This window comes from Oncorhynchus nerka, linkage group LG21 (genome assembly GCF_034236695.1).
Source record: "Oncorhynchus nerka isolate Pitt River linkage group LG21, Oner_Uvic_2.0, whole genome shotgun sequence".
Lineage (NCBI taxonomy): Eukaryota > Metazoa > Chordata > Actinopteri > Salmoniformes > Salmonidae > Oncorhynchus > Oncorhynchus nerka.
In genome coordinates, this window is record NC_088416.1 from 16,756,107 (window position 1) to 16,769,655 (window position 13,549).

At 40.1% G+C, this 13,549-nt stretch overlaps 1 protein-coding gene across 5 annotated transcripts in view; it reads left to right on the forward strand.

Annotated features, from left to right (window-relative positions):
* The window catches only part of LOC115103975 (sodium/calcium exchanger 1-like), a 53,738-nt gene that overhangs the window by 12,302 nt on the left and 27,887 nt on the right, over nucleotides 1-13,549 (forward strand). For all 5 annotated transcript variants that reach the window (XM_029625057.2, XM_029625060.2, XM_029625063.2 and 2 more), the window contains exon 2: nucleotides 2,741-4,593. In XM_029625057.2, the coding sequence (XP_029480917.1) occupies nucleotides 2,780-4,593 (1,814 nt within the window). In that variant the 5' untranslated portion in view covers nucleotides 2,741-2,779. The remainder of the gene's footprint in view (nucleotides 1-2,740; nucleotides 4,594-13,549) is intronic.

Genomic DNA, 13,549 nt, shown 5'->3' on the forward strand with positions numbered 1-13,549 from the left:
AACTAATTTCTCATTTTTGCAGATTCAAAGTGTTAAGAGCTAGTATTGTATCAATATTTTTCTAAAACAATTAGCAATTAAATAGTCAATAAATACATAGCAGAACTTTAGATTTTAAATATTTTTTGTATAAAGGATTAAAAAAAATATTTATATAGCATTATGGCTAAACAAAATGGAGCATATCTAGGTTTGCATTAGGAGTAGGTTGCATTAACCTCGAACCCCCCTGTATATTAATATTGTCCCAATAATGTAGTTTCCACAAGTAAATGCTTCTAAAATACATGACATGAAGAAACGATACTGATTTGTTCAAACATGATTCATGTTCAAGTTCTGGTTAGATAGAATGACACTATTCCTAAAATAAGCTGTTAGAATAAATGTATTATTTTTTCTCAAGAAAGAAAATCAAATAATATATGGAAATGAATTCCCCCGTTGCTTTGCATCCGCGTCAAAAAAAACATTATTGCATCACTTGAGAGATTAGAGCATGGACATTAACACCAGGATGAGAAATGAGAGGGTGGGACAGAGCAAGAGAGTGAGTGAAAGAGCAAGAGCAAGAGAGTGAGTGAAAGAGAGCAGTCCCGAGGAAGCGTGCGCTGAGAGCCCATGATCGTCTCTAATCGGCTTTCTATACTGTGGCAGAACATTTGTATTTTTTTGGAACAAACGGTTTACCTATACAACAACTCAAGATTTATTGACGATGTCACAATTTACGTCATTGTTTTATCAAGGGTTGGAAATTGAGGATTTCTCAAGGATTTCTGTTTCCTTTTTCAGCCTCGAATAATTTCTCAGTAGTTTATCAATTCCGTTCCCCATTACGTGGATTAAAACGGTAGGCTAGCAGTTTGGGCAACTACTGTCACTTGAAATGTTACGCATTTCTGTAGGCTACTTTATCGGCTAGTTGACTTTAAATCCTACCTGTAAAGAACATGTGCATGGATGTAAATTGCAGACTAAATTGCCGATACTGTATCTTTGTGATTTCATGTTGCAAATGAGAATCATGTAATTAGGACAAATGTGGTCTAGCCTTTCAAAAAAGAATAGCCTATGTAAAGAAAGATAAGACTATGAAAGACATCTTTCTATCGCCAGCTTTAGCCAGCTCTAGCCTTCTGGGGGCACTAAGCAAGATTTGGTTTGGGGGGCAGCTTCGGGCAAACACTTTAGTGACCCCCCCTCTTGGAGAAAATTTGTTTTTTTAAGTTCATTTCCTGCAATTCACATTTTGTCATGGGGGTGTATTGAAAATGTTTTAAAGCAGTTCTCTGCAATTCTACACATTTTGTAATGAATTTGCAATGTTAATATGATATCTGAGGGAGAATGACTGACAAAATCAATGCGGAGGTCAGGGCCCTTGGACATGTGCGCTGTGTGCCCGGTCAGGATTCCGCATGATTACTAAAAGTTTAAATGGCTAGCTAGACTAACTGTCAATCTAAAAATATTTTGCTGACATGGCTAATTGAGTGACTGTCATAACAAGATAAAAACTGCTGATGCACCACCAAATTTCGAAATTGCACCTGGTGTATTCTACCATTCTTACTCTCAATAGTAAATTGAGACACCAACTGAGTAACACAAAAAAACAAGTAAATCAAAACTAGACGTTGAATTGGTTTGAATCCCCGAGCTAGGTGAAAAATCTGTAAGTCACTCTGGATAAGAGCGTCTGCTAAATGACTAAAATGTAGTGTAATGTAATGAACTGACGTTTGTACGCAGTGGGTTATGCCTGGAACTGGCCCTAACTATCTCGTAGGCTAAATGCACACATTTTGGTTCTCAAGCAAAGTAGGTGACATTTTTATTGCATTAAATCAAAGTTGCAAAGTGTATTTCATTGCAACATATTTTTCAAATATTGTAGTTTCATGGCAGTATGTCTAGAGGACGTAGTAAAGATTGTATGGAGAAATGTAATCATTGGTGCCATTTTGCCATCTAAACCAGTTATTCAAATGATACAATGCAAGTGATCACTCTAAGACACGGTCACATTTGTATAAAGGGATCGGGAGACAGGCAGGCAGAATGCTTAGTTTTTTTTACTTCACTTTACTACGAAGACCAAACAAACACGTATACAAAACACAGGGTTGAAACCCAAAACAAAAACGCGGAGTACCTCAAAGAAATACACCAGGACGAGACCCATAACATACACGCACACAATGATTCTAAAGACCCGTAATCAATACAAGCAGCACAGGTACTCACACGACCAACAAACATTGGAACAATAACCGACAGGCCAATCGTGAACCAAAGGACACATTTATACAATTACAATCAGTGGGAATGGGGACCAGGTGTGCATAATGACACAGTTCCAGTGATACGTGACAGACACACACAATCAGAGAGAGAAGTGTGTGGTACGCTTGTGTGGTTGTCTGGTGAAACCAGTGTTATTTTCTAGAAATTATTTAGGAAGTGTTTCCCCTACTAGGTTAGACAGGTCCCCCCTCCTAACTTGGTAGCCCAGAGGACACCTGAAGCGCCCTCATATCTGACAAAGCTTCAATATTAAATGTGTGATGTGTGCATTGGAGGCGGCTCTGGGGGATGTTGCTTTATATCTACTGTAACTTAGGGAAACACTGGAGTTAGGAATATTGATATTTCTCTTTCAGTAATTTGTAATTTCTCAAATTTGTACAGTTTTTGGTAGTTCTGTTCTCATCAATCCCTTTTATTTTTTGCATAGGTGAAAGGAAGAGTTGGAGCATAACACCTCATCAGAATCATGAGACGAACTGGGACATCATCTTTCCTCTTCTGCGCTCTTCAACTCACAGTGTTGTTGGCAGTTTTCTCATCTGAAATTAAATTTGTTACAGCTGGGAATTCAAACCCAAGCCTCGGAACAAACTCTTCCATTGGCAACCAAACTAATAAGAAGTGTGATTCAGTGGATACTGAATGCAAAGTGGGTGTCATTCTGCCCATATGGTTACCAGAGAACCCATCTTTTGGTGATAAACTGGCAAGAGCCACAGTTTACTTTGTGGCCTTGTTTTACATGTTCCTGGGGGTCTCTATCATTGCGGATCGCTTCATGGCGTCCATCGAGGTAATTACATCACAAGAGAGGGAGATCACCATCAAGAAACCAAATGGCGAAAAAGTGACAACCACTGTGCGTGTATGGAATGAGACGGTGTCCAACCTGACCCTTATGGCCCTGGGTTCCTCAGCCCCGGAAATCCTACTGTCCGTCGTTGAGGTGTGCGGTCACAACTTTGACGCAGGTGATCTGGGCCCGAACACAATCGTTGGTAGTGCTGCCTTCAACATGTTCGTTATCATTGGATTCTGTGTTTCTGTCATTCCTGATGGAGAGCACCGGAAAGTCAAACATTTGAGGGTATTTTTTGTTACCGCCACCTGGAGTATATTCGCGTACACCTGGCTTTATCTCATCTTGGCTGTCATCTCTCCGGGCATCGTACAGGTGTGGGAGGGCCTTGTCACACTGTTCTTCTTCCCATTGTGTGTTGGGATGGCTTACGTCGCGGATCGCAGACTTCTTGTCTATAAGTACATGTACAAACGCTACCGCGCAGGGAAACGAAGAGGGGTGATCATTGAGACGGAAGGGGAGGCGCAAATACCTTCAAAGATGGACATTGAAATGGACGGGAAAATGCTCAACTCAGAGAGCTTCATGGACGGAGCAATGGGTTTCGATGAGAAGGACCTGGATGAGGAGGAGGCCAGAAGGGAAATGGTCCGGATCCTGAAGGAACTGAAGCAGAAGCATCCAGAGAAGGAGACGGAGCAGCTGATAGAACTGGCCAACTACCAGGTATTGACACAGCAGCAAAAGAGTCGCGCCTTCTACCGATGCCAGGCTACCAGGATCATGACGGGAGCAGGGAACGTACTGAAGAAGCATGCAGCAGACCAAGCCAGGAAAGCTGTTGGTGCGTACGAGATCCGCTCCGAAGTTTCTGAGAATGACTTTTCTTCAAAGGTCTTTTTTGACCCCGGTACATACCAGTGCTTGGAGAACTGCGGTACAGTGGCCTTGAATGTAGTACGCCTTGGTGGGGACTTGACTAACACTGTTTCAGTGGAATACCGTACCGAAGACGGCACTGCCAATGCCGGATCGGACTACCAGTTCACTGAGGGCGTTGTGGTGTTCAACCCCGGTGAGACTGAGAAGGAGATCCGGATAGACATCATTGACGATGACATCTTTGAGGAGGATGAGCATTTTCTGGTCCACCTTAGCAACGTGAAGGTCATATCGGAGGGCACTGGCTACGTACAACCAAGGGCTAATCACTTGGACACTTTGGCGGGCCTTGGCCTACCCTGCTCAGCCACCGTGACTATCTTTGACGATGACCATGCCGGGATCTTTACTTTTGAAGAACCGGTAATGACCATAAGCGAAAGTATCGGCATGATGGAAGTAAAGGTTCTTCGTACCTCAGGAGCGCGGGGTCTAGTGGTTGTACCCTACAAGACCATGGAGGGTACAGCAAAAGGAGGGGGAGAAGACTTTGAAGATACGCACGGAGCGCTGGAATTCCAGAACGATGAGATTTTGTAAGTTACACACTTGCTATTAACATTACATTGTCATGTTTATATTGTTGTCATGTAAATGAGGTGTGGCCCACAGCACATTGAAGTTCAATTTGGACAACTGTTATGTCTTAGTAAAGTCAATGTCTCTGTTTCTACTATGTCCCACAGAAGTGACTTTCTGTCTCATAAAGAAAGGAGCTTATTGTTGTCGCCTATCACTAAGCATAGACGTCAGTTCAACCTATATATTTTTTTACACTTTGTTTAGTTGTCAAACAATTCTGAATTCAATGTGAAATCAACAAACATGTCATCATGTCATTGGATTTGGGTGGAAAAAAAATATGAAATTCCAATACGTTGATGACTTTTTGCAAATCCAATCAGTTTTCCACATTGATTCAATGTAATTTTTTTGTTTATGACGTGGAAACAAAGTTGATTCAACCAGTTTTGAAACAGTGGGTTTTTACCTTGTATGGCCCGTTGACCTCGTCATTAGATTCCATTCATTTCAATGTGCATTCCATTCCAGTTATTGTTTTAATCTATTATCTTAGATTCCATTTTCTCCGGGGATGTAAGTGTCTCTGGGGTTCAAGAAGGAATCCTGTCTTAAGTTCCTACAGTGCCTTGCGAAAGTATTCGGCCCCCTTGAACTTTGCGACCTTTTGCCACATTTCAGGCTTCAAACATAAAGATATAAAACTGTATTTTTTTGTGAAGAATCAACAACAAGTGGGACACAATCATGAAGTGGAACGACATTTATTGGATATTTCAAACTTTTTTAACAAATCAAAAACTGAAAAATTGGGCGTGCAAAATTATTCAGCCCCTTTACTTTCAGTGCAGCAAACTCTCTCCAGAAGTTCAGTGAGGATCTCTGAATGATCCAATATTGACCTAAATGACTAATGATGATAAATACAATCCACCTGTGTGTAATCAAGTCTCCGTATAAATGCACCTGCACTGTGATAGTCTCAGAGATCCGTTAAAAGCGCAGAGAGCATCATGAAGAACAAGGAACACATCAGGCAGGTCCGAGACACTGTTGTGAAGAAGTTTAAAGCCAGATTTGGATACAAAAAGATTTCCCAAGCTTTAAACATCCCAAGGAGCACTGTGCAAGCGATAATATTGAAATGGAAGGAGTATCAGACCACTGCAAATCTACCAAGACCTGGCCGTCCCTCTAAACTTTCAGCTCATACAAGGAGAAGACTGATCAGAGATGCAGCCAAGAGGCCCATGATCACTCTGGATGAACTGCAGAGATCTACAGCTGAGGTGGGAGATTCTGTCCATAGGACAACAATCAGTCGTATATTGCACAAATCTGGCCTTTATGGAAGAGTGGCAATAAGAAAGCCCTTTCTTAAAGATATCCATAAAAAGTGTCGTTTAAAGTTTGCCACAAGCCACCTGGGAGACACACCAAACATGTGGAAGAAGGTGCTCTGGTCAGATGAATCCAAAATTGAACTTTTTGGCAACAATGCAAAACGTTATGTTTGGCGTAAAAGCAACACAGCTCATCACCCTGAACATACCATCCCCACTGTCAATCATGGTGGTGGCAGCATCGTGGTTTGGGCCTGCTTTTCTTCAGCAGGGACAGGGAAGATGGTTAAAATTGATGGGAAGATGGATGGAGCCAAATACAGGACCATTCTGGAAGAAAACCTGATGGAGTCTGCAAAAGGCCTGAGACTGGGACGGAGATTTGTCTTCCAACAAGACAATGATCCAAAACATAAAGCAAAATCTACAATGGAATGGTTCAAAAATAAACATATCCAGGTGTTAGAATGGCCAAGTCAAAGTCCAGACCTGAATCCAATCGAGAATCTGTGGAAAGAACTGAAAACTGCTGTTCACAAATGCTCTCCATCCAACCTCACTGAGCTCGAGCTGTTTTGCAAGGAGGAATGGGAAAAAATTTCAGTCTCTCGATGTGCAAAACTGATAGAGACATACCCCAAGCGACTTACAGCTGTAATCGCAGCAAAAGGTGGCGCTAAAAAGTATTAACTTAAGGGGGCTGAATAATTTTGCACGCCCAATTTTTCAGTTTTTGATTTGTTAAAAAAGTTTGAAATATCCAATAAATGTCGTTCCACTTCATGATTGTGTCCCACTTGTTGTTGATTCTTCACAAAAAAATACAGTTTTATATCTTTATGTCTGAAGCCTGAAATGTGGCAAAAGGTCGCAAAGTTCAAGGGGGCCGAATACTTTCGCAAGGCACTGTATCTCTCTTTCCACTTACTACTTTCTGCTTCACTGTGTTGTGTTCCTTTTCTCTCAGCTTTGCCCTCACTGCCCTTGTTGTTTTAATCATTCATGTGAGCATTCATTTGACTGCCTGACTAGTCCCTGTCTACAAATCTACCAATTACTGTTTTGCATACCACATGTAGAGATACTGTGGACTGTAGTATTGCAGAACTGGCTTGGGTTTTTTCTGCAATTTCTCATCCACTTTCGCTCAACACCCCTTGGATATTTTATGACCTGCAGTGCTTCAACATAGAACATACTGTACAATTGAGAGTATTCAAGTGTACCAAATACCGTGTCTCACTGAAGACGGGACTTGATAACTCACTGGTGCTGGACAAAAGAGAGACAACAACTTCAAGAAATTATCATTCTGATGCTAATGATGCGTTAGCATGTTTGCGTGATTAGATTAGGTATGGAATATGTTGGAGCCCAGAGGCAGCAGCTGTTCTTTGGCTGATCATTTTGTGTATGCGATGTAAGAACACTGGAATACCTTCCTGATAAAGATAAATAATATCAATATAACAGGTGTATCAAAAGATATAATGGACTCTAAACAGTTATCGGGCAAACGGTTACTATTTATGAAGAGCTCCCAAAAAGGACTAAACTAATTTTAGTACGTTATAGGTTCCAGAGAGATACAAGTGGAGAAAGCAGTTATGAACATGAGACTGTAGGACTCCTACATGTTCACTCCACATGCAGTTTACATAATAGTTCAAATCATTTGGATCTTGAATTGGTCCGCAGTCTGTCCTGTTTATTTAAACTCAAAACAAACTCCTCATGCATAAGACATTACAGGTCAGCTAGGCAGTTGTAATATTGAAATGTTTTTAATCAATATCATGTTAAAAAAAAATGCAGCTGCTATCGATACAGATTTTCCATATCAGTGTGTCATCATTTATAGAAAACCACCAGAATAGAATGTGAGTAAGGCCTTTTTGCCTTTTTCAGTGGGAAATCCAGCAACACTTTTATCACTCCCCTCTTCAAACTGAAACTCCTGTGAATGATATACTGATATGGTCAGGTATACTGTACATACCTGGAATAGCAGTTGGGCCAGACATTTTCCATGGATTGTGGGGTGGAGGATATAATGACAACAAATGTATTCCATAGAGGATTAACATTGCCAGTTTGAGGATAGCACCAACGTGTTGAAATGGAAAAGGCTCTGTGCTTGTTTTAAGTTAAGACATCCACACATTTATACAGAGGCAAACAGATTGCTTTGAAGTGAGCAATGTAAATCAGCTCAGCAAGCTTTGCATAGAGAAACAGTACCATATATAGACACGGCAGCCGTCTCGGTTGGGGAGTCCGTTCTTAAGTTTTCATTTGGAAAATGTATTAGCGTTGACATTGACACATTTGAGAGGATGCAGTTGCAAGTTATTTCCAAACCTATTTTAAGATGCATGCAATGTCCATTGCAATGTAAACACTTATTTATGTTTCTGCACAAATCATTCACTTACGCTACAGACAGAATGTGATTGATGGTAATTCCATTTGTCACTGAAGCAAGAGACCTGGTTACACTCAACCCTGCTGTGTCCCGTATCCAGATAAGGGTGGTTGAATAGTCAAAGACGATCTAGTTATATCGTTACAAGAAACTACACGGTCAGGACCATGTTCTTTTGTTTTGCTGGTAGGAACAAGTGTTAGTTGTTGTGATGATATTGGTGGACATTAATGTGTAATAAGGGCTTAGCTCCTGACTGAGCCAGTATAGGTTTTTAAGAATTAGCACCAGGTACTCCACCAAGGACCTTTCAGCGACCTTTGAAATATCAAACTAACAATGTTCTACAAAGTACCCATTTCAGTAACATTTCGACTGGATCTTTTCTCCAAAAATTGGGTTTGGTCCGCTGTACTTAACTCCACTGAATAAACACGGCATCATTTTACATCACAATTTATTATAGCCAGAATGTGTCCTTTGTATCCGACTGTCCTTATCAGACAAGATCATATCTGCTGCCCTCAACCGTAAAGAATGATGGTTCAACCATGCCTTTTTTTTTATTTTGACAAGACCCGCCCTCTGGTAATGTAGATGTTATTAACTTCGCTGCCTACATGTAGTGAAATGAATGGCTTTGCATTGACTACACACATTGACAAGCATGAAACTTGACAGGGGATTACTTTGGGCTTTAGGAGGAGGTACTATTTTAAACAACTAATTAAATCGTTTTCTTTGCCTATGCTAATTTTGCCCTCTCATCTCTGGCCTGCTCTCACATGAGGACAGACCTTGTGCTCCTCTATCCTTATAAGCTCAGTAGACCACTGTCATGATCCAGGGCTAGCATAGCTTCCCGTACGGCCCACGGGAAGCTATGGCCTGTGGATCACATGGCTGGGGGAGTGATGTGTTGCCTTGGGCTGCATGACAGCGGGGCTGTCACCACCGCTTCATCAGACAAGCGACAGACCGAGGCAGGAGACCATGGCACTTTGGACCATAGAGGAGCAAGAAGACCAAGTGTTCAAATCATGTTTGAAATCTTTCAAATTACTTCAAGCTGTGCTTGATTAAGCTTGCCTGGTGCAGGCTCAAGCAAATGCTTAAAGTATTTGAACGATATCAAATACTATCCAAACCCAGGCCTGGGAGGAAGAGGGAGGAGGACACACAAAAACTCGCCAACTCCACTGACTCAACCTCTGTCTATATACGCCTCACATTTCCCTTGCAGCCTTTGGATGTTTTTGAGGGGGTTGGTCATTGCAGTGCATATGTCCCAATTTTTGGGGAGCTAAGCACTTCAGGGGTGATGGACATATTTGTGTCTTATTTTTCTGCAGGTGAAATGTTTGTCGGGCTTTCTACATGACTGAAACAATGTTTGTCAGGCCTCTAATTGGCCGAGACATAGAGACTGGGAGCAGATAATGGCAGGCATGTTACTTACAAATGGCGAGGGGGAGATGAAGAGACATCCACAGCTTGATCACTCATTATGCCCATCTCATCTGTGCTGACGGATTCTCTTAGCGTTGTGTCCTATTGTATACTTGGAGCAAAAACCGATCACACTGACGACCCTGGCTGCTACTCAAGTAAGCTCATCAATGAAGATGCCATGAAATAAACATACCATATCTTAGCAAAATACATTTATTTTAGTGGAAAGACACTCAATATAGGACACACATGCCCGATAGTCAGAAACAGCATTGTTATATTCTGCATCTCAGCCCCTTAGGAACACTCGGCTACCTCTCTATCAAGTTACATTTGTGTACTCACAAGGGTATAGTCTATAGGTTATGAATAGCTGTAAGAAAAACAGTGACAAATGACGAATTGTAGCATTATTTAGACTTTTTTTTAGTAGCTTTGCTGATGTAATACCATCGAACTTCTTCCCACCCCAAGAGGGATACTTAACATTATGTACACTGCAGATAGGGGAACCCTCGTCTCTTTGTAAATCAATTTAAATTCTGAGACCGCATGAACTCAAATCACATTTTCCATGCTTTACAGTAGCAGTAGCAGGAATAAAGGACAAGGAAAAACTTTCAGTGAGCTGCATTGTATATTTTGTGAGGCAGCAAATAGCAATGCAAACTGACTACCATTTTACCATATACCCAATTTTGACTTTACAGCTGGCCTATCTAGCAGAAGTTGCTCAGATCTGCCCCCAGGGCAAGTTTCATGACAATAAATGTCAACCTGCTGAAAAATATGTCAATGTGCCCTTGAGCAAGGCACTTAACCCTAATTGCTTGTGAGAGTCACCTTTGATAATGGCAGACCCTGGCCATGACCCCACTCTCAGAGGGGTTACTCAGCTGGAGTTGGGAAATGCAATTTCCAAATCAGACATGTTTATTAATACACATGTGTACATGAGTGAAATAGGACAAATAAGCACCCACCAAATTATTATTATTTAATAAGCCTCCCTCACTTCATGAGCTGTCTTCTTACAAGATCACTGGCATAAGGCTTTTACTCATCTCATATGTATATACTGTATTCTATACTATTCTACGGTATCTTAGTCACTTAATAATGTTTACATATCTTGCATTACTCATCTCATATGTATATACGGTATAATATACTGTTCTACTGAATCTTAGTCTGTTCCGCTCTGACATCGCTCGTCCATATGTATATAGTCTTAATTCATTGCTACTTAGATTTGTGTGTATTGGGCATATGTTGTGTAATTTGTTAGATATTACTGCACTGTCGGAGCTAGAAGCACAAGCAATTCGCTACAGCTGCAATAACATCTGCTAATTACGTGTATGTGACCAATAAAATTTGATTTGATTTATAGCAGGGCCAGAAATAGAAAATGAATGTGAGGTGGGAAAAACGAATTATATTCATGGTAGGGAAGGCAACTTATTGGTCTGCCTGCTCCTCTCTCCAATGAGAGACGGACTGCGGAAAAGGATAACCTTTTCTATTTGGTTTGGTCTCATTTAGTATGACTGTTCATGTTCTTATAATAGTACTAATTTGGGTCTGGTCAACTCAATGGCTTTGCTAAGCTATTCTTTAGCACTCAATGTGTCTTTCCTTTGATTTACTCAGTTAGAATAACTTGTTTAGCTCTTTCCACTCATATGTGGGTTGAAAATTGAATATCTTGTCATTGATAAGTGCTTTAATTGGATTGCAGTGACTGTACAGTAACATATATGCAATATATGACGTCAGAGCTCAGGTTCTCCACTTCACAGCGCTGTATGAGTTTTGATTGACAGCTGTTATGAAATTGAGCACCACACAGACAATAATGCCCCCATCCCTCCAACTAATTTGGCTACTTTTGCACATTTGTTGTTGTCTGAGTGAGGGAAATGCTGTTAATCGAGAGGAGTCGATGTGTTCTGGAAGGTGAGATGTTTAGTATTATAAAAAATACCTTTGATGTCAAATGGGCAAACGACACACCCATGAATCCAAATGTACTTCACGTTTCCATATTTGAAAACTCATTTAATTTACATTTTCAATGTTTATGATCGCTATTTTTGATCCAAAGTTTCAAGGATAACATGCGTTATACACTGGATTGTTCTGAACAGAATGAACTTATGTTTGTCGTATTGTGAATTTTCTTTGCCGCAGAATACGTACTTGAATGCACTCATGACTCCATTCTATGCGCAACAAAATTACAATCTGTTTGTCTGAAGTGCCTTTTTAATGCCTAACACTGTAAGATCTTATTTTATACCTTAAGAATACGTTTTCAAATGATGCCCACCTCACCCAGATAAAGGAACGTTATAAAGGAACGTTTTTGGATTGTGTAAACAGCAACAGTAATTATCTGATGGTGCTGTGTTCCAAACATAAAACTATAAGTGTGCTTTCTTCAGTTCCTCAATGGCAAACCTAGGAGAGCTCCTTTTGATTGAAAGCTCTTTCCTTGAATCATAAAATTGCATTGAAATTACTTAGGAACTGTGTGTTTGCATTTGGAGATGCCAGTTAGACCTCTCATTCAAACCCTTGTAATTGTTTTTTCTTATCTTGCACCAATCCAACATTTCAGTAAATATTCTTATTGTGTTACTGAATGTATCCAGAGTATTTTAAAATGTTGTTATTGACAAATGCTATAAAAAGTACGGGATCGGTGTCCCTATACCGGGACGGTTGAGCTAATGTGATTAGCATGACAGTTGTAAGTAACAGCAAACTTTCCAGGACATAGACATGTCTTATATGGGTAGAAAGCTTAAATTATTGTTAATCTAACTCCACTGTCCAATTTACAGTAGCTATGTGTAGTAGCTACAGTGAAAAAATACCATGCTATTTTTTATTTTTTATTTTACCTTTATTTAACTAGGTAAGTCAGTTAAGAACAAATTCTTATTTTCAATGACGGCCTAGGAACAGTGGGTTAACTGCCCTGTTCAGGGGCAGAATGACAGAATTGTTTTACCTTGTCAGCTCAGGGGTTTGAACTTGCAACCTAGTCCAACGCTCTAACCACTAGGCTACCCTGCCACCTCAAATTACCATATCATTTTTGTATTTTCTCTATAGTTATGTACTTGAAAATGTATAAATTGACAAATTCGGCACATTTGGGCAGACTTGATACAAAATTGCAGCATTTCACTGGATCAATCTGAAACTTTGCACACACACTGTAAATTTAGCTTGAACTGCAATATCATATTATGGTATTTCTCTTGCATTTCAAAGATGATGACATTTAAAAAATAGAAAACACATGTTTTTTTGTTTGTATTATCTTTTACCAGATCTAATTGTGTTATATTCTCCAACATTAATTTCACATTTCCACAAACTTCAAAGTGTTTCCTTTCAAGTGATACCAATAATATGCATATCTTTGCTTCAGGTCCTGAGCTACTGGCAGTTAGATTTGGGTATGTCATTTCAGGCAAAAATTGGAAAAAAAGGGTATGATCCTTAAGATTAAAATGTCAAATGCACATAAAATGAACAGTGTAATGTTTGGGTTCAGTCTTGTGTCCTCACCTTTGGTCCAACTATTTCTCCATAATCTCCAATGTTTTCTTTCAGTTGCTACCATTGTCATGCATATGCTTTTTATAGTTCTTATGTTAAAAACATTTAGATTTGGCCCTATCCAAATAGGCCGATTTCCACGGGTGTTTTAAACCATTAATTTCTATTCAATTC